Source organism: Apis cerana, linkage group LG4, assembly GCF_029169275.1.
Source record: "Apis cerana isolate GH-2021 linkage group LG4, AcerK_1.0, whole genome shotgun sequence".
Lineage (NCBI taxonomy): Eukaryota > Metazoa > Arthropoda > Insecta > Hymenoptera > Apidae > Apis > Apis cerana.
Window position 1 is genome coordinate 5652321 of NC_083855.1, and position 22199 is coordinate 5674519.

At 18.5% G+C, this 22199-nt stretch overlaps 6 protein-coding genes and 1 long non-coding RNA gene across 11 annotated transcripts; 4 read left to right on the forward strand and 3 right to left on the reverse strand.

The window, feature by feature from the left end:
- Positions 1–29: 29 nt before the first annotated feature.
- Positions 30–14387, reverse strand: LOC108003408 (serine/arginine repetitive matrix protein 1). Of its 4 annotated transcripts, XM_062073806.1 has the most exons (9): positions 14221–14375; positions 11304–11662; positions 10546–10791; positions 8569–8704; positions 6147–8121; positions 5496–5554; positions 4836–4904; positions 4310–4422; positions 30–2391 (listed from the first exon to the last, which is right to left on the reverse strand). In XM_062073806.1, exons 2-9 carry the CDS (start codon positions 11388–11390, stop codon positions 2386–2388), a joined length of 2691 nt encoding a protein of 896 aa, XP_061929790.1. In that variant the 5' UTR covers positions 11391–11662; positions 14221–14375; the 3' UTR covers positions 30–2385. The 4 variants fall into 4 exon arrangements, with proteins under 4 accessions (XP_061929790.1, XP_061929789.1, XP_061929788.1 ...); XM_062073805.1 differs by lacking the exon at positions 30–2391 and having other exon boundaries at positions 3987–4422; positions 11304–11648; XM_062073804.1 differs by lacking the exon at positions 30–2391 and having other exon boundaries at positions 3987–4422.
- Positions 12070–13382, reverse strand: LOC133665994 (UDP-N-acetylglucosamine transferase subunit ALG14 homolog). Its single transcript, XM_062073809.1, has one exon. It carries the CDS (start codon positions 13367–13369, stop codon positions 12734–12736), a length of 636 nt encoding a protein of 211 aa, XP_061929793.1. The 5' UTR covers positions 13370–13382; the 3' UTR covers positions 12070–12733.
- An 80-nt stretch (positions 14388–14467) lies between the features above and the next one.
- On the forward strand, positions 14468–15055 carry LOC133665995 (uncharacterized). The gene is made up of 2 exons (XR_009829501.1): positions 14468–14624; positions 14691–15055. It is a non-coding gene; the product is annotated as an uncharacterized LOC133665995 (long non-coding RNA).
- LOC108003410 (GDP-D-glucose phosphorylase 1) lies at positions 14534–17095 on the reverse strand. The gene is made up of 5 exons (XM_017065631.3): positions 16910–17095; positions 16218–16498; positions 15780–15882; positions 15066–15372; positions 14534–14777 (listed from the first exon to the last, which is right to left on the reverse strand). Exons 1-5 carry the CDS (start codon positions 17093–17095, stop codon positions 14653–14655), a joined length of 1002 nt encoding a protein of 333 aa, XP_016921120.1. The 3' UTR covers positions 14534–14652.
- A 383-nt stretch (positions 17096–17478) lies between these two features.
- On the forward strand, positions 17479–18147 carry LOC108003411 (protein C19orf12 homolog). Its single transcript, XM_017065632.3, has 2 exons — positions 17479–17641; positions 17730–18147. Exons 1-2 carry the CDS (start codon positions 17479–17481, stop codon positions 17990–17992), a joined length of 426 nt encoding a protein of 141 aa, XP_016921121.1. The 3' UTR covers positions 17993–18147.
- A 1069-nt stretch (positions 18148–19216) lies between these two features.
- Positions 19217–22084, forward strand: LOC108003419 (ubiquitin-ribosomal protein eS31 fusion protein). Its single transcript, XM_062073813.1, has 4 exons — positions 19217–19346; positions 21204–21313; positions 21372–21589; positions 21886–22084. Exons 2-4 carry the CDS (start codon positions 21211–21213, stop codon positions 22033–22035), a joined length of 471 nt encoding a protein of 156 aa, XP_061929797.1. The 5' UTR covers positions 19217–19346; positions 21204–21210; the 3' UTR covers positions 22036–22084.
- On the forward strand, positions 19221–21067 carry LOC108003409 (ribosome biogenesis protein NSA2 homolog). Of its 2 annotated transcripts, none has more exons than XM_062073810.1 (2): positions 19221–19346; positions 20176–21067. In XM_062073810.1, the coding sequence occupies exon 2, from the start codon at positions 20210–20212 to the stop codon at positions 20987–20989; it is 780 nt and encodes a 259-aa protein (XP_061929794.1). In that variant the 5' UTR covers positions 19221–19346; positions 20176–20209; the 3' UTR covers positions 20990–21067. The 2 variants fall into 2 exon arrangements, with proteins under 2 accessions (XP_061929794.1, XP_061929796.1); XM_062073812.1 differs by lacking the exon at positions 19221–19346 and adding an exon at positions 19359–19836.
- Positions 22085–22199: the final 115 nt, after the last annotated feature.

A 22199-nucleotide genomic window follows, 5' to 3' on the forward strand; every position in this document is an offset into this window, starting at 1 on the left:
TTAGGATAGTAAAAAATAAAATTAAACAATTAAGTCAAAAATATTTTATTTTATATTTTTCTGAAATAAGAATCTTGATTTTAAATAATATGAATTATATATTATTATATATCACTGATCTTGCTTCATATCAATACTTGAGATTTGTATTTTGTTATGTCTAAACAGTTTAAAACCTATATGTTATTTTGTAAAAAAATGTAAGTACAAGTACATAATTATACAAATAGTACAATTGTATGCAATAATAAGAATAATGTAGCAAATTACAGATGGAACAGAAAATTAGATTTATAATAATCATTTATAAAATCATATAGATAATAAAGTTATTATAATAATATAATAAATAATAAAATATTAAAATGAAAATATGCATATTATTATTATCTTTTATCATTCAAGTTTGTAAATTATTATGAAAATTGTTTAATTATGAAATTCCATCTGCATTTCCTACAGTGACAAAAATTAGATAAATAAATAAAACATCATAACAATAGTAATCAAATTTACAAATTTATTATTACATTCTTATTATAGAATAACACAATTACAAGTAAAATTCATAAAAGAATTATATTACTTTTCATATATACTTTTTATATATATTTACTATCATATTTATCTTATGTTAAAATTAAATATTTAAATAATGCACATAAATTAAAAATTAAGAATTAAGAAGAATAATTTAAATATAATATCAAATAAATTTTTATGTTCATGAACTATGTATTATATTGTTATGATTTGTTTTTAAATAAATTTGAAAAAAACTAGTGTTATTCTACAATAAGTAATGTTCTTATTATTAATAAGACTGTCTAAAAGTCTTTATGTATCACATTTTGTACGATAGATAAATTCAACAATTGCAAGTCTTTTGAGTTATTTTGTATTTACAACAATAATATATCAATTATTCAACTCTTGGAGTTGATATTAAAACATATGCATAAAGGCATATAAATAAAAAAATATAAGAACCATAGTTTGATTGATTCAAGGCATATGTTGCCTTCTTAATGTATATTTAAAATTATATCATTATGATATGACCAACAAAATATAAATCATAACATACATAATGATTAAATTTTTTATAAGAATCATATCATATAAATTTCAGAATCATATAAATTTATTCTAAGGTATTATATATAAATATTTTTATATCAAAATTTCTATTAAAAAAAGTTCATATAAATGTAATTATCATCTTTTTATTTAATTAAAAATAACTTACATCTTCATAGATACTATGAAGTATGCTATCTCATATGTGAAATATAATATCTGAAATAATCTAAATTTACATTTGTAAGTAATTACTAAATCAGCTTATTGGTAACACATGATGCTAATTTACTTTCAATATGTATTTTACAATATGCTATTTATAAAAATAAAACAGTTATAGGTATAATGATAAAGTCTAATTATATGAGAAAATCATAATTAATATCATGTAAAATACAAAAAAAAAACATATTAAATATTTTTCTAAAACATTACAATAGAAAATATAATGAAAAATTAAAATTATTATAATTTACTAAATACTTTAATTCTGGAAAATTATATAATTCTAATAATTGAATCATAATATTATTTAATTATATATATAATCTTTATATGTAGATATACACCCTCTTATTTTTACTTGAATATAATATAATCATTTGCACTATGTAATAATTCAAGTATGAAATAACAAGCAGAGAAAAGCCAAGGTTTTAAGGTACACTGCATTTTTGAAATTTCAAATCTTCGTGCTTGTCACTTTTGAACTATGTAATAAAATATATTTTAATAAAATCATTTTTCTATTGCTATAGAAGTTTATATGATGTATTCAATATCTTAATATTATTAATAACTCAATTTACATAATATACAACTTATTTTTCACTTTGCACGCTTATTAACAACATTCTTATTTACAATCGATTCTTTTATACAGAATTTTTTAAAATACTAATATACTTAGGTTTACAAAAGGTGACTTTGGGATTATCAATGATACTTATTTATTAAATGAGTGACTGATGTAAATTATTTACAAATACTTTAACACAACAAATGATTTATAATCACATGTAATCAACTATCTACTATAACACTTAACAATAAATAATTAGATACAATCATACATAAAGTACTTTGAAATATTGATATTGTCTTCTAGAAGAATGTTTTTTTCATTTTTATGCTAGATCACACGCCAAATAAAACAGATATTTCTTCTACAAGAGTGCAATTTTTAATACAATTAAAGTTTTAATAAATTTTATCTTCATATGCTGATAATAAAATAGGAGGTAAGATGAACAGCTATGCACTCTTCATATTTATAAGCAATCAGAAGAACACACGTTTAGTTTACTCCTAAACAAAAAAAAAGAGTAGATACGTTTATCATTTGGCAAAAGAAACTAAATTCATCTAAATTTATAAAAATTTTTTTTTTAAATTTTATAATTTTATAATTTTTAAACTTTATTAAAAAAGAAAAAATTGATTTAATACTCTGTTTAACACTTGTTAAATAACTTTAAAGATATCTGTTCTACTTTCCTTAAAATGTTTATACTTCTCAATTTATACTTCTCAACAATTGGGTCCAATGATTTCCGCTATATATATTCTTTAATTATTTGTAAATATCATTACAATGATAATAAAATATATGTATAATTTCAATACATATAATACTTATTCATTTATAAAAATAAGATAAAAAAAAATTTAAAATAACATTTCAAAACAAAATTAAATATTTATAATATACTAAAATATTTTTAGCATACTGAATATTATACAATTTTCAATATCAATAATTTGCTTTCATAATAATAATAAAAGTGTATTATAAACATTTTTATATTCTTTATTTTTAAATATACATATATGAATATATGAAATATATTCTATATTACTATATGTATATATGTATATATGTATATAATGCATTATACAATATTTCAAAAATGCTGTCTGTAAATTATTCATATTATATTACAAATATTTATTATGCTATATTTATTTTAAGATTTTTACTTAAAAAATATGTTTAAAATAATAAGTTATTAACTGTGATATTATTAAAAGATGAAAACATAAAAAAAAGACTGATGATTGTAATTGCATATTCATTTTAAAACTTATTGGTTGAAATATATATTTAATATTTAATATTATTATATATTTTTATATATATTTAATAAATTTAAAAATATTAATTTTTAAAATTGATAATATAAATAATTGATACTAATATATTCAATATTCATATAAATTTAATAAGTAATCTAAAATTGTATTAATTATGTAGAAATATTTTTTAAAATAATTTTATTTTTTAAATTATTTGAGATTTTTAAGTAAAAGTTATTATATTTGTTTACACACGAATAATGATGATATTTATACAAAAATATTATATTGAGAAATTTTTTTAACTTATAAAATATAATTTGTAGCAAAAATATTCTTTCATTTTGCTACAATTTATTTAAATTATTTTAATATTATAATATAAATAACAAAATGATATAAAAAATAAAAACTATTAATGAACATGTTTATAATTTTAAATATATTCTTAAATATGTTTTACTATATTGTGAAATATTAAATGCTACATTTGACACAAATTAATATTTATTTTGTACTATTCAGTTTTTAAGATGATGTTTAAAAAGTTCATACATACAAGTATTATCTAAGTAATGTAAAATGATGATTCAAAATCATACAATTCATTATCATTAAACATTATAAATGTGATGTTATTAAGAAAATTAATTAAAAATTTAAACGTCAAAAATTAACGTATATATACGTTATATATAACGTATATAGTTATATTTTCAAAAGTGATAAAAAGATAAATAAATTTTTTTCAAAAGTAATCTTTTTCGTTTATCATAACAAAATTATTTTTTTCGTACTTTTTATCTATAATAAAGTTTCTACATAAATTTGTTATTGTGAATATAAATTATATACATTTATTTAATCCATTTTTATGATTCTAATTATTAAAAAAGAGAATTAACAATAGTTTGCAATATTTTTATAATATTTGATACAATTAATTTATTGAAGCCAAAAATATTGGCATATAGCAAATCTAGCAAACATAGCAAATAAAATATTAGTTGTGTATACATGAAATTGTGTACACATATTATGTTTCTAAAAGAATTTAAAGATGCAAATTGTATATATGTTATAAAGTATAACTTTTATACTATAAAATATGTTCTGTATTTGTTACAGCCAAATTGACTTTATGATTTACCTTGCGACCCTGTCTTTTAGATGCCTTTCGTGAAACTTTTGACTCTCTGGAATCTTGTTTATTTAAACCCAGCCTAAAACGCACAGGCATCTTTGAATCAAGAGAACTTTCATCTGTAAATATAAATAATATATATGGAATTATGGAATAATAATATATATATATGGAATAATAATATATATGGAATATTTACAAAATTGTTTAAATATTTATTCAATATTTTTTTTAAATTTTATTTATTATTTATTATTTATTAATATTATTTTATTTATTAAATATTTATATAATATTATTTATTATCATTTAATATTATCATGATTTATTACTATGATATACTATTATTAAAAAGATATAAGAAAAAGATATCTTTGTTTATGTGTAAAATTATAATGTAATTTATAATTTTTACATCATTTTTTTAATGAAATTTAAAAAAATTAATAAATAATAAAAATAAAAAAACTAAAAACTAATATTTTTATTAAGCAAAATAATATTTGTTATATTGATATAAAGATATACAAACCTTCAGAATCATGTATATCTGATATTGACCTATGAAGAACAGTAACTCGTCTAACTTCTTTTTGATTAGCTGAAAAATAAAAAAAATGTAAATTAAAAAAAACAAATTAAACATTTTATAAAATTAAAAAATAAATTAATACACAAAATGAAGTTATATATTTAAACATATTTTTATATATTAAACATATTTTAAATATATTTACAAATTTTTGAATTTCCTTTTTTATATAATATTATAATAATAATTTTACAAAATAATATAATACAATTTTATTTATTAAATTTATTGAATATTTAATCAATAAATAATATTATTTTAATATATATTTAATAAATAATAAATATATAATTATATAAATATATAATTTATTATTGTTATTAAAGTTTTAATTAAAATATAAATAATAAAAAAATAATTTAAAAAATTTGTATTTTTATAAAAATATTCAATTTTTGTAAAATATTAAAATATCTATAATTGGGCAATAAATTTAGAAACAATATAATATTAAACAAAAAAATATTAGATTACTGTTTTATGCAAGATTGCTGAAGCGACTTAATTTCTATTGTATAAAATTTTATATTATAATATTTCTATTGTATTCTATTGTATCTATTATATTAAAAGTTAATAAAAATTTTTATATATACTTACTTTTTTCATCTGCCTTAACTAAATGTCTTTGATTTACTTTCGCATTGCTTTTGACAACTCTGCAAAAAAATAATATTTTTTATCAAAAATATATAAAGTTTAAAAAAAATATGTAGATTAAAAAAAAGTAAATAATATAAAGTAAATATATTTCAAGTAAAAAATAATGTGCTAAAGAATAAATATATATATATTAAAAATATATTAAAATATATATTAAAAAAGAATTTAAATTTTTAATACTAATAAAATAAAAAATAAATAATAAAAACAATAAATTTTTTCACAGAATTTTATATTGTATGAAATTTTAATAATTTTTTTTTATTAATTATAGTTATGCCATATTTAATAATATATATATTATTAATACATTTAAATTTAAGATCTTTGATAAAAATATATTAATTTATTTATTATATTAATTTTTTTAAAAATAAATATACATTTATACATTTATATGTATGTATTTTTTTGTAAATATATAAACATATTTTTAATTTTAAGTTTAAAAAATATAGATTTTTAATTTAAAAAAAAAAAGAATATCTATGATACTATTTTCAAATTTAAAAAAATAACATTATTAAATTTAAATAATATAATAAAAAAGCATGTATTTGTTCCATATTTAATATTATAAATACGTACTCATTAACAACTCCTTTAAAAGCAGATTGCACTAATCTTGCAGATTGAATTGGCACTGTCCTGTTTAATCTTTCTGCGCGTCTTCTACTTAACTCAGTTCTTAAATCACTTTCCTTATCAACTACTAAATCTTCGAAAATAGCGTCCATATCTTCACTCGATCCGTCCGAAATAACATCTTTGCGTTTTTTACATTTTTTATCCTTTCCGATACGTTCAGAAAGGGGAAGTTCATTCTTTAATTTTCCCACTTGATATAATTCTTTATCACGTTTTTTCTTTTTTTTTGATGATCTTTCTTTTTCTGGATTTTGAATTTCTAAATCTATACATGAATTAACGGAACTTATAGCGATAGGAGAAGCATTTTCCATATTTTGTTCAAATTCTTCAAACTCATAATGAGTATCTAAACATAAATCTGTTTCTTGAATATCATAATCTTCTGTAATTTTGTTAATCTTTCTTATATTTGATTGAATATCTCCGCCCTCTAAAGACTCTATTTTTTTACTTATATTTTCTTTTTTATTTAATTTAATTTTTTTATTTGCATTTATTGGATCTATAGGCCTTGTAGATTCAAACTTTCTTCGTCTGGCTTCTAATACAGGATCATTAATAATATCATCAATTTCTTTTTCTGTTATAGTAGATTCCAAATTTTCTTCTTTTTGCTTTGCTTTCACACGATTCGTTTCTGGAGATATTCTATTTTTAATTATTGGCGATAAATTTTTTGTATATGATGGACTACATGTTCCATCTGGGGAAATAGATCGAGGCCCATGTTTTCGAGATAATTCTTTAGGTGACCATCTGGGAGATCTTTTTCGTCTAGGAGACATTCGAGGAGAATTTCTAGGTGATGACCATGGTGATCTACGTGGCGATAATTTCGGTGATCTTGATCGTGGTGACATCCTTCGTGGCGATATTTTTGGTGACATTATACGTGACAATCCTCTTCGAGGAGATAATCCGGGAGATTTTGATTTAGGTGATAACCTACGCATAGGTGATATTCGTCTTGGAGATAACTTAGGTGATCTTGATCTTAATGGTGATCTAGATTGAGGAGATAATCTAAGTGGTGAAAATTTTGGAGAACGTGATCTTGCCAGTCTTGGAGATTTCATCATAGATGTTTTAGGTGATCGTATTAGTTTAGGAGATCTGGAATGCGGAGAAAGTTTTGGAGAACGTCCTCTTGGAGACAATCTTTTAATAGGCGATCTTCTTATTGGAGATTTATTTGGAGATCTACGTGGTGATAATCGTGGTGATCTCGAACGTGACGAAAGCTTTGGTGATCGTGATCGTGGAGAATAACGTACGGGAGACTTTCTAGGTGATCTATACCTTGTTATTTCTCGTTGAGACTTTTTTGACTGTCGAATGGGTGATCTTCTAGGAGATCTCCTAGGTGATTTTTTTCTTGATCGTGATCTTGGTGATAATGATCTACGCTTTTGTGAAATTCGATTAACAGTATGGGGAGATATAGACCGTCTTTCATTTTTTAAAATGATTGTTGTTGGTGCTGGACTATATCTCTCTTTTCGAGTATTATTATCATCTATTTTATTTTTCTGATTCATATTCTTATTTGCCTCATCCTTTTTCATAGATTCTCTATTTTCTTTTTTATTACCTTTCTTCTCTTTCCTCTCGGACGGTTTATCAACATTCATTTCTCTTTCCATTTCATCCATTAAGCGTTCTAAACTATCTTCTTCTTCAAGATCAGCCATTATAATGATATCATCATCATCATCATTAACTTCTTGATCTTCTTCAATTTTTTTCGAATTTTCTATAATTTCTGTTTGATTTTCATTTATCATAGATGTTTTATCATCTATCCCATCTTTTTTAATATCTTCTGATTTTGTAATTACAGTTTTCTGCTCTTTGTTATCTTCTTCATCTGAACCACTTCCACTATCTTTGAACCGATGAAATTTTGATACTTCTAAAAATATTACTCTTATATATAAAATATTCAAAAAATGATACAAAAAACATAATTAGAATGAGATGTGTATACATATAACAAATTAAATTATAATGAATGAATGCTACAATACGATTTTCAATATTAAAAATAATATGAATGAAATAATATATAATGAATATAAAAATATAATTTATTATTGTAGTTATATTTTTTATTTTGTCATTTTTTATTATTAAATTATTAATAACTTTACTATATGAATATATTAGAATGTATTAATATTAAAATATGTACCAATATATCAGAATATACAACAATTTTAAAATATAATAAAATTTTATAATAAAATATTTTAATTTATGATACAACAAACAGATGCAATAATAAAAAAAATTCTAAAATCAATTAGTTCCTTGTAGCATATTCTATGACAATATTAAATATCTCTATTATTTTACATACCTGCAGAATAAGATTCTATATTTGAAGCAGTTTTTTCTATCGAACAAGTTAAATCACTTTGCTGTAGCACAGAACGTTCATCTACAGGAACAATTGCTATCAGATTTGGATTACGTGGACTTTGATAATATAAATTCTGTAAATATAATATATATATAAATATATATATGACATTTAAATAAAATATATATTTATTAATTAAATAAATAATATTCATTAATTAAATATATTTAATAAAATATATTCATTACATAATATTTAACATTCATTATATTTAATAAAATTAAATAAAATCATTTATATATTAAAAAGAAATTATTTATACATTAAATAAAATTCAATTAAATTCACTCCTTATTCATTACCAAAATTATATATTATTATTTTATATTATACTATATTATTTCTATTTAAGTATTAAAAATATTAATGGATTTTGAAGTATTAACAATATTTCTTGATTCATGTTATGGATTAAAATTTTATCAAAACTAATAAAATAATATTAACTAATAAAAAATGATATTATTACAAACATAATAGCATAATTTGTATTTATTATAATTTTATTATAATGTATATTACAAATATAATTTAATATTACAAATAAAAAAAATGTCATCAATGTTATCAATAATTCTAAAAAATTTTATAAGAATTTTAATAAGAAATATAACAATAAATTATATATTAAATTGAAATTAGATTTTTATTTGAATCAATCATTAATATTATATATATTAAATTATAAAAAAAATAGAAGAAAAGAATAAAAGAATCACATAAAAATTACAAACAATTAAATTTTTTATTTATATGTATTATATGTATTATTTTTATTTATATTGCTCAAAATAATGAAAAGATTTCTGCTAAAACAAATCTATTAAAAACACACTATTTAAGAAAATTGTTCCAAATCATTGTATCTCATATTGAAAGAAGAATTACTAATAAGTATATATCTATAATATATGTATATATATTATTAATAAGGTGTATAATTAAAAAATGAAAAGCAAAAAATTATAAAAAACAAAATTATATGAAATAATTGTAATAAATATTATTATTTATAAATTATTTATAAATAAATATTATTTATGATATAATAAGAGAATAAAAAAGATACTAATATGTTAATATTTCAAATAACATTTCTAAGATTAAAATATTATTCCTACTAATTTTTTTTTAATATATTAAAATACATAAAGATTTGTCATAAAATATAAAATATAATATAAAATACATAATAAAAAATTTATAATATAATATATAATAATATATGATAATAATATAAAATATATAATATAATAAAATTCATTCAAATTTTATTTTTAAATAAATTTTCTAAACAAATATTTAAAATAACTTGATATATTAAAATAAATATATTTATTTATATTTATAACATAAATTATAAATTATTATATTATATAATTTTTATGGATTAAATATAATAAAATTAAATTTAATAAAAAAATTCTTGAAATTTTTATTCAATTATTTTAATATATATTATATATATATATATTAATGTTTTTACATATTTTTTACTAAATAATGTCCAAATATTTCTTATAAACTTTTAAAAACTTTAAAATAGAAAGAAAATTGATTTGATGATACTTTATTATATCAAAATTTTATAAATATAATAAATGCAATTACTTTTTATTATTCAATAAAAAGATATATAATTTTAAAAAGTAGAAAATTTAAATTACTTTAAATTTAAATAATTTTCAAAAATATAAAAAATAAAAAAAAATCAGAAATTTTTATCATATGTTGTTTCATTTAAATTAAAAATAATAGCAAAAAAAATTATTATTAAATATATATATATAAACAATATATATAATAACAATATATATATAATATTTATAATAATAAATAATAAACTATTTATATATAAAGTAAATATAAATATAATTATTATAAATATTATCATAATATTAATTAGAAACTTACGCCATTTTGCCGTTGTTGTATTCGATTATGGAAATATCCTCTTCTTAAAGGTCGTTGGCCTTTATAAGATGAATGAGATATATGTATTATATCTGAAATATTCTTCTGTGGTGGGGGCTGTTTTTTATTATGCACAGTGTCTTTAGTTCTTAATGATTGAAGAGCTGCAAGTCGTAATGCTTCTAAATCTTCATCATCTTCATCATCATTTTTTATATTTTGTTGAGTATTGTTTGGTATAACAATCTATAAGAAATAATACAAATAATTTTAATATATTAAATGATTAAAATTTGTCAATAATAAATATAATTACATAAATTTCATAATCATTATAAATATTATATATAAAACAATTATATATATATATATATATTAAATGGTAAATTTGTTTACATAAATTATTTTATAATTTTGTAAATTTCCAAAATTATAATATAAAATAGTTTTAATATATTTAATTTTTTTCATAAAATAAACAAGATACATGTGTATGTGTTCGCACGCGTGTGTGTATGTGTGCGTATATATTTATACATGCATTTATATACTAACAAAATTTAATAATTAATGATATAAAATATGGAAAAATTAGTAGTCATGCATTATTAATTTTTAAACAATTTTGAAGTAAAGTTTTATACATATAGTTTATGACAGCATTATATATATTATCGGAACATGAATAATTATATATCATATTAATAATTGAATAATATATTATTTTGATTTATTAATCTTTATAAGTTTATAATTACCTTCTGACGATAATCCATTTTATCCGAATTGTAATTATAGAAAAATCTGTAGTTAACACCAATAATACGAAGGTCCAGCAATTGCATTAATAACTTTATATGCTTGGCGATAATATAATTTTATCTTATGTATAATCACAATTTATATTACAATTACATCGCATAATCAAGTTCCATTCCAAGATCAATTTTTTGATAATTATAAATCCCATATACAATGTTGCACACTTTGTTACCCCCCACCACATATAAATAAAAATGGCGTGAGCGCTCATAAAAGGTCTTCGATGTACAGTCTAATATATGATGTACAACTAGTTGTATATTTCATAGTCCATATTAAATCTATTTTCATTATACTTGTGACATGTTTTCATAAAAAATATTGTTTATAAAATAATAAAACAAGTTAATATTACTTAAATTAAAAAGTTATATTTATTATATAATTATAAAATACTTATTTTAATATTTAATTTTTATAGTGATATATTATTTCATTTCATAAAAATTAATTTTCATCTAAAAATTTGTATTTTTTAAAAGATATGAAAAAGTTTTAAACATTAATTTTTAAATTAAATTACAAAATTAAACTATTCAATTACAATATAACACAATCGATTTAAAATACAAACTAGTAATAAATGTAATAGTAAATTTGATTACATGAAAGAAATAATTATTAATCATTATAAATATTAAATTAATATTTATATAATTATAAGTATGATTAAATATTTATAATTAATCATATTTCTCGCAATTTTGTTTTTAATAATATATTTATTTTTTGTTTTTATAGTAAAAGACACTAATTAAACATTAATTATAAGCAACAAAAATTACAATGCAATATACTTTTATAAAATGTATTATATGTATATAATATATAAATGTATGTAATGTATGTAATACATAAATAATGTGATAATAAATTTTGTAATTATAAGTTTATTTTTTACTTATATTAATTTTGTATTGTATTTTTTTAAATAACATAACATTTTAATATTAATGGATAATTTTTTTATATTTAAAAATTTTTAAATTTTGATAATATTTAAAATAATTTTGATAGTCTTTTATGGATATATTCTTAATTTATATTATAAGAAATATAATATTAAATTTTATGAAATTATATATCAAATATAGAATATTAAGTAATAATAGTAATATTCACAAGAGCTGCAATTTAATAAATTTCTATAATTATTTTATATTTCATCAATTTTTTAATTTTTTTTAGATTTTACTTTAATATAAATGTGTTAAATATAATTTAATTTCAATACTATAAGTTGAATAATATATGTTTGTAAAATTATATAATTTTTTTATAAATGACATTTAAAATAAGTGTCATTTATAAAAAAAACATTTTTTTTGTAAATAACATTTTAATAAAAAATATGAATTAATTTTATTTAAATAGATAATATTTTATCATTTTGATTATTTGATTTATCTAAATATGGCCATTGTATTATTTGATAATCAGCTATATAATACAAAATTTTTCCTGTTAATGATAGAGTTTTAACTCTACAGATGCTTTCAACAAATATTATAGTAGTTTGTGTAATATACAAAACTTTAAATAAAAATGCTATTATACACAAAGGAACACAAGTGCCTGGACCATTACATAAAAGTAATTCTGGACATTCTCTCCATAAATGAGGAATTGACTCAAGAATTGCATAAATAGTAGTATAAATAGATGTATAATATGATTGATGAATTTCTCTACTTCTACGAATTTTAATAATTTTATAATCTTTGTTGTCTTCTTCTAAGTATTTAACTTTCTCAATACTCATTAAATCTGTATCAGCATGTACATATATTCTTGGTGAATAATTTTTAAAGTTTAAATACTTAAGGATTCTTATCATTTCTGCAGTATGTCCACCAGACCCTAATATTATCATTATTTTAGCTGGATTATTTCGAATTGGTTTTTTTCTCCCTTTCATTTTATATGTATGAAATATTACAAAATATATTCTCCCAATGATTACCAGACAAATACAAATATAAATATAATATATTGTATACATTTTTATGATGTAACTGCAACAATTAAAATAATTAATTTATTAAATTATTTTTTGGATTAATATAAATATATCACAGGCAATTATGTATTAACAAAATTATTCTAAATTAAGAATAGATTAATATATTTAAATATTTTATTACGCGCGCGCGCGCGCGTATACACACACACACACACACACACAATTTAATCTAGTATAGTTTTACGTACAATACAAAATTGAAAATATAAATTCATCATATTTATGAGAAAATGTTAGATTTTAATCAATAATTTGAATTTGTCAATTGTCATATTTTGTATTACATATATTAGAATAAAAACATAATTAAAAATTAATTTTTTATTAATTTTTATAAATTTAATTATAAATATTTTAAAAGATATAGATAAAATTATCATAAATCTTATGCAAAAAAATTATGAATTCAATAATATTATGTCAAATATAGGATATAAAAAGTTATAAACATACACTTGTAGCAATCATCATTTTATATCAATTAACAATATTTTATGTAACTTGTATTAATTTAATTAAATCTAACTGTTTGTTATCTTTGCATTCTTTGCCATTTAGTTGTAAAAATATATATATATATATATATATATGCAATCAATTTTTTTAAATTTATGAATGAATGTGTTATAAAGTATCTGAACAGAAGAGAATTATTGAAATTAAATATTTAATATATAATTAATATATTTTTTATATATAATTATTATGTAATTTATTATAATTTATTAAATAATTTTTTAGAAAATAAAAAACCTGCTATATTTATTATTTTTATAAAATATTAAGGTTAGAATTAGGACATATGTATTACAAAAAAAAAATACACATACCATTGCAGTATTTTTTTTATATGTGGGAAAAATCTTTTAAGAACTCCCGAGATCCAAGAAAGGAAACGCGTAATAAGGGATTTTTGGAATTTATCTTGTATAGAGAGTAAATATCAAAATGAAAATATCAAAATAACTTGCACATCGCGGTAGTTTCCCTAATATACAAACTATAGATATTGTAATATCTGTAGTTTAAGCATTCTATTTTACTTACGCGCGCGTTGTGTGTGTGTGGTGTGTACGTGTGTAATTTTGTTTACATATAAAAAAGTAATAATATAAGATATAGGAAATTAATTCAACTTTTAAATAATATAAAATTAAATTTTATTAAAATTTAAAGAAAAATAATGATATAAAAAATAAATTTTCTAATAAAATAAACAAATTAAAGTGAGATGGTAATTGAATTTTCAATTCATTAAAAATTTATTTTATTTGACATTTTATTAAATTTTTTATTTCAGAAAAAACTGAATAGAAAGTTTCTTCAGTTATATTTTGTAAAATATTTATCACATACTCTTCGGAAATATTCTTATATGTTTCTTCAGCTGAAACAGATATAAAAAAAAGATATTTAATTATATTAAAGAAAATATATTAAATAAAATATTAATTTATTCAAATATAATTTAAATAAAATGCTAGGAAAGAAATGTTTTGTTATATGCTAATACAGATAAATTCTATATTTTTAAATTAATAAAAAAACCTGTATATATCTTATACCTATATATATCTATTATATCTATATATATCTTATATGTTAACAATGTTTTTTGTAAAATAAATAATTTTGATGTTAAAATAAATAATTTTGATGTTAAAATATTACTTACATTTTAATAATAAATGTCCAAAGAGTTCACAAGCTGCTGGATTAAAAGCATTAATGTCTTTTGTACCTTCACTTGATTTTCTACTCCAAATATAAATCCGTAAATCTTTATATTCTTCTGTACAATTTAGTTTTGCTCTTGTAATATAAACATTATGTGCTATTTGTGCATTTTGTAAATAATTTATTATTAAAAATGCCCAATTAACAAAATCATCTATATTCTGAACATTAGAATATTTTATACAAAATGCCTTTGCTGGATATTTTTCTAATATTTGTACAGGTCCTATATATTCTTTGAGATCCTGAAAAATATTAACAGAATTGATGCCAAATTAAACTTGATTTTAATATGTTAAAGGAATTATACTTAAAATAATATAATATATATATATTTAATAATATATATTAAAAATAAAGTGTTCTATTATAACTCATAGAGTGTTTAATTATAACTGAAATACTACATAATTATATTTATTGAACGTATAAAAAATATATATCATATTCTTTGAAGTTTTTAAATAAATAAATATACAAATCATAAGTAACTATACTCTTTATAAAATTATTATAATAATAAAAAAAACTGAAAAATTTAAAAAAGAAATATTTAAGATCAAAAAATTAAACTGAATAATAGATAAATTCCTATTCTGTTTCTTAAGCATGAGCAAAAAATATAGAAAAAAAAATATGTAAATCTATTTACAATGTATTCCAATAACATTCTCCATTTCAAATAATAAAGATGCCAATGAAGATGGTTTACAGATGCATATGCACAAAGACTATTAAAAGCCACTCTGAGATATCTAAAAAAATGATAAATATAATTAAATATTTATTCAATTATCAATATAATATTAATATATATTAACTTTAATAAGAATTAAAATAGCAAAAAATATAGTCAAAATTTAGAGAAAATTTAAAAACACACTATTTTTTATAATATTTTGTAATATATATTATCATTGGAAGATAATATATAGCATAATTTAAAAATTCCTTTGTCAATTTGAATAAATTTTAAGATAATATATTTTATCCCTATTATATTTATAAATTTGATATTTAATTTAAAATTTTAATTTTAATTAAAAATTTAATACTTTTTGTCTCATTTCAAAACTTCTAATATACTTACAATGAAGAACTTAATGAAAATAATTCAACAGCTTTAAATAAGCTATATTTGGTTATAACTTGAGGTAATTGTTTATTTCTTTGTGGCAATAATAAAGAATGACAATATTCAATTGGACTAACATTAATTGCAATTACATCATCTTTATCTATACTACCTAAATTCATTATTTGTTCTTCTGGTTTAATTTTTGTAAAGTTAAATTGTTTGTTATTGAATGGTTGTTTCATTGATATTATATTCTCTGGAGATCTCCTTTTATAACCACGATCAGTATTGAGCTAAAATTATTTAAAAAATTCAATAATAAATTTTCTTTTTATTATAAAATTATTTTATTAAAAAATAAAATAATATAAATAATATAAATAGTTAAATCATTAATATAATAGAAATTTAATTAAATAATTGAAATTCATGTTATAATAAGTACTTATTTTATTCTTTTGTTTAGAATATTTCAAATTTTATAAAATGAATAGATGAAAATAATTTCATAATTTTAATGATTTAATTATTTTATAAAAATAATTAATTTATTCATTCCAAAAAAATTATTAAGTTAATTTAAATTTTTCATAAATTCTTGAAATTTTGATAGTATTTTTTGAATGGAAGCAATCAATATATTTGAAAATCAAATCATTAATATCATATTTTCCTTTTAGTAATTAAATAATTTTAAATACTACCTGGATTAAAAAATGATATTTGCCTTTTAATATTTTTGATTCTTTAATGTTTAATATATAACGAAATATTTTATTTTTTTGGGTTTCCATCCATTTTTTTTCTAAAATGGCATCAAAATTAGATTTCCTATCTTTTGTATCATTTTGAGTAAAATTATAATTTACTTGAGTAAAGCAATTATACATGATTTTATTGAAAAAATAAAAAAAAAATTAACTTTAAAATTGTTTTTTAGTTCCAAGTACTTTAAATTAAGATTGTCAAAAACCCTATATTTTTTGGTGAAACAATATTTTCAGTTTTCTCTAAGAGTTGATCATATTGGTTTAGTTATATTCACATCCAATAATTCATTTTGTCAGATAAATATTTCAAATTTGGATTTCCGCAATTCATTTCCTACTCTTATACATTTTATTATTATATTTCGTGCACAGTATAAAATATATATAAAAGGTTATTCATTGTGTAATATTTGAAGTAGTGTAATAAATAATGTAATGTCAGAATTAAATAATAAATTAAATATTTAAATTTGCTTAATTTTCTGTTTCATATAAATGAATTAATGATGGATTTCTCAACAAATGATTTATTAGAAGAAGTTCTAGAATTGGATGCCGTAAAAAATTTGAAAGTTTCGGTACAATCTTCTGTCAAATATGGAACAATTGTCGGTTTATCAACAATTGCTGGTGGTATACTTGGTGGACCTATTGGATTATCAATAGGTTATTTTTTATATTATTCTTAAATTTCATTTTCATGTATTTAAATTAAATATAAAATTTATGCAATATAAAAATAATTTATTTTTAGGAGGTATACTCAGCAGTATTATAGCAACTTGTGTTGCACAAAATAAATTTAAATCTGTTTCATATATTATTTGGAATGAAACTACCCCGGAACAAAGAAGAAAATTAGCAAAATTAATAATTGATTTTCTTAATTCAAAACATATTAAGAAACTTAAAGATTTTGTACTTTCTATACCTAATGATACTTCATTACAAGAAGGATTAATACAAATATTAATATCATTTTTATTTTCTGAATTAAATATATATGTAAAACAATAAAAATAAGAACAATATATATTTAGAAACAAACTCATTATTTTTATATAATCTATGGCATAGAAATAATTTGTATTAATGAACTTTGAATATTTTGAAAATATCTAATTATATATAATATTTATATTATGTATTTAAATAAAGTGCAATAAACAATATTTATTTTTATCTATTTATTTTTTTTAATTGTTTATTGAATAAAGAAAAATAAAATGTTTGTAATAATGTATAATATGTACAAAATTAGTATTATTAGTATATAATTATTTAGTATTAATTTAATAATTAATTTATTAATAATTAATGGAAAAGTTTAATAAATTTAATTTTTTTTATTTTATTAATACTTTTGATATTGATGTTATTTAATATTTAAAAGATAATAAATGTACTTTAATATAATTTTAAATAATAATTTAATTAAAAAATAATTTTAAATAAAACCATTTTACAAGACATATAAAATACATATATATTTTTAATAATAAATGATAAATTTATAAAGTATTTTTAGAAAGTTATAATACATAATAGATATAATACTATTTTTAAATAAACTATATGTAGTTATAACTTGAGGTAATTTTATTTTTCGTGTTTAATATCCATTGATCTTTTTGAAAATTTCAAATATATACTTTATTTATAATAAATTGTATAATGCTGCAAATTTGATATTAATAATTAATTAATTAATATGCAATTATATTTAATAAATAAAATATTAGCATAAATATATAGACATATATATATATAAGATTTGTAACAATAATCGCAAAAAATGTTAGAACCAAAACTTCTTAGAATACAATTCTATTCTATATATTGCTCTATTGTAGATATAAGTTATGAATCTATTTCAAATCTCTATTTTTATTATATGTACAAAAACAATTTATGGGCTAGGTAGATATGAGTCTAATTGGTTAATTCCGATAGAACTAATTCATAAAAATAGACATATTTACGAACAAAATCATATTATATCATTATATATTTTCATCTGTCGTTTACTGAAATTTTTAAATAATCAATTAGCTTTAAAAAATATTATATTCTGATATATTAATAATATAATAATATTAATAATATTAATTTAATAATATAATAATATTAATAATATTATATCATTAATAATATAAATTGATTTTATGAAAAAGTAATTAAAATTAGAATTTAAATTTGTTAATAAAATATAAAATATGTTTTTATAAAATATATTTTTAAGTAAAGAATTCATATTATTAGTTAGTATGAAAAACTTAAGTTTGCATAACATAGATGACGCTGTTTCTCTTTTAACAATAGATTGTCCGTTCTTATAATTTCTTCTTACATGTACATGGCGTGAATGAAGGTAAGTTGAATTAATAAAATGTTTAAAATTATTGATAAATTGTAATTATTTTGATATTTTTTGTGATTGATAATTTGATGATTTTTATAAATTTTTATTTTAAATTTTTATATTTATAATTATAATATTTTAATATATATAATATGAATAAAAATAGTACACATGGTACATATAATAAACGTGGTTGTGTATGTTTAAAAAATGACTTTACATTAAGAATTAATAAAATATGTTTATTTATTTCATAAAAATATAAAATATAAATTATATAAAGTACTTATATATATAAAGAACTGTTTTTAAAGTATCATAAATGTTTTAAATATATAGTGATTTTAATGCACATATATATGAAACGCGAATATAAATTAAATTCATATTTGATTATTCTCGTTACTTTCATTTATTACTAACAAACTTATAAAACATTAAGATTAATAATATAGTATTTGAAAAATCAAAATATATATATTCATATAAATATTAAAAAGTAAATATTAAAATATATATTGATAGATATAATAAATATTATTAATTTGGATTTTAAATACATATAAAAGTATATTATTATATATGTCATAATAAAAAATATATGGTATTAAAATAATATTAAATATATTAATAATAGTAATTTTTTTTAATTATTAAAAAAATTAAAAATTTCAAAATTAATTAACATTGAAATATAATTATATTTGTAAGATAAATTTCATTAAATATGATTATATTTAGAATTAAAATTTTTTTGAATCTAAAAGATTTAATTCTTAAAAATCTTTACAAAGATTAAAAGTTTTTGAAAAAAAAGAAAAGAAAATTTACTTTGCAGATAATTTGTAAAGAAAGAATAATCAACATTCAACATGCCTCAAAACGAATATATTGAAAGGCATCGCAAACTACATGGACGACGTTTAGATTATGAAGAAAGAAAAAGAAAAAAGGAAGCTCGTGAACCACATAAACGAGCAGAACGTGCTCGTACTTTACGTGGTATAAAAGCAAAAATTTATAATAAAGAACGGAGAAATGAAAAAATTCAAATGAAAAAGAAAATAAAATGTCATATGGAAAAGAAAGTAAAAGAAAAATCAAATAACATACCAGAAGGAGCATTACCAGTATATCTATTAGATCGTGATATTAAAAAAGATGCTAAAATATTATCAAATATGATAAAACAAAAACGTAAAGAAAAAGCTGGAAAATGGAATGTACCAATACCTAAAGTTAAAACACAATCAGAATCTGAAGTTTTTAAAGTAATGAGAAGTGGAAAATCTAAACGTAAATCTTGGAAAAGAATGGTAACAAAAGTAACATTTGTTAATGAAAATTTTACCAGGAAACCACCTAAATTTGAAAGATTTATTAGACCAATGGCATTACGTTTTAAAAAGGCACATGTAACTCATCCTGAATTAAAAGCTACATTTTGTTTGCCAATTATTGGAGTAAAAAAAAACCCAAGTTCATCAATGTATACAAGTTTAGGTGTTATTACTAAAGGAACAATTATTGAAGTAAACATTTCAGAATTAGGTCTTGTAACTCAATCAGGGAAAGTGGTTTGGGGAAAATATGCTCAAGTTACAAATAATCCTGAAAATGATGGTTGCATTAATGCCATATTACTTGTATAAAATATTTTTATTAAACAATTATATTATGATTTGTATGATGTGTAATAAATATTATAATAAATAATATAATAAACATAATTTGTTATTATTTACTTAAATATTTTTACTTTTAATAATATTGTATAATAAATTATATAAATAAATTGTATAAATAGAAAATTTTTGATTATAAAAATTTTAAATAATAAATAAATTTCATGAATTGTTTGTTTAGATTCATCATGCAGATATTTGTGAAGACTCTAACTGGCAAGACTATTACTCTTGAAGTTGAAGCATCAGATACCATTGAAAATGTTAAAGCAAAAATTCAAGATAAAGAAGGTAATATATAAAATACATATTATATTAAATATTAATTTTTTAAATATTTGAATTTTAGGAATTCCACCTGGTCAACAAAGATTAATCTTTGCTGGAAAACAATTGGAAGATGGTAGGACACTTTCAGATTATAATATTCAGAAGGAATCTACATTACATTTGGTGCTACGTTTAAGGGGTGGTGCAAAAAAACGCAAGAAGAAGAATTATTCAACTCCAAAAAAAATCAAACATAAGAAGAAGAAGGTTAAACTTGCAGTTCTCAAATTTTATAAGGTATTTAAATAATCATTTTCATTTTAATCATCATTTTACTTTAATTTAATAATTTAATAATGTAATTATAATGCATTATAATGTAATTACAAAAAAATTCTAACATTAATTAAAAGTATGAGATGAATATAAACCAAAATTTGAAATATTTTGAAAATAACTTTTATATCTATAAATATTATTTTTCTATTAAGTTCTATCAATTTAAATAGTTTTTTAAATTTAAACAATTTTTAAGTAAAAAAATTTTTATTGCAATTTTATTATATAAAACATTTTTGTTCAATGTTAAACAGGTAGATGAAAATGGAAAAATTCATCGATTAAGAAGGGAATGTCCCATGGAACAATGTGGTGCTGGAGTTTTTATGGCTGCAATGGAAGATCGTCATTATTGTGGCAAATGCGGTTATACTCTTGTATTTAACAAACCGGAAGATAAGTAAATTAAAAACATGTAATTTTACTTAATTAAAGAAATTTCATAAACACGAAGCTTTTTTATTTTTTTAACTATTTATATATTCATATTATTATACAAATTACCTACTGAAAAAAATTATAAATTAAAACGGATGAGATCGCTTAAAATCTTCAAGGTTTCTGTTAA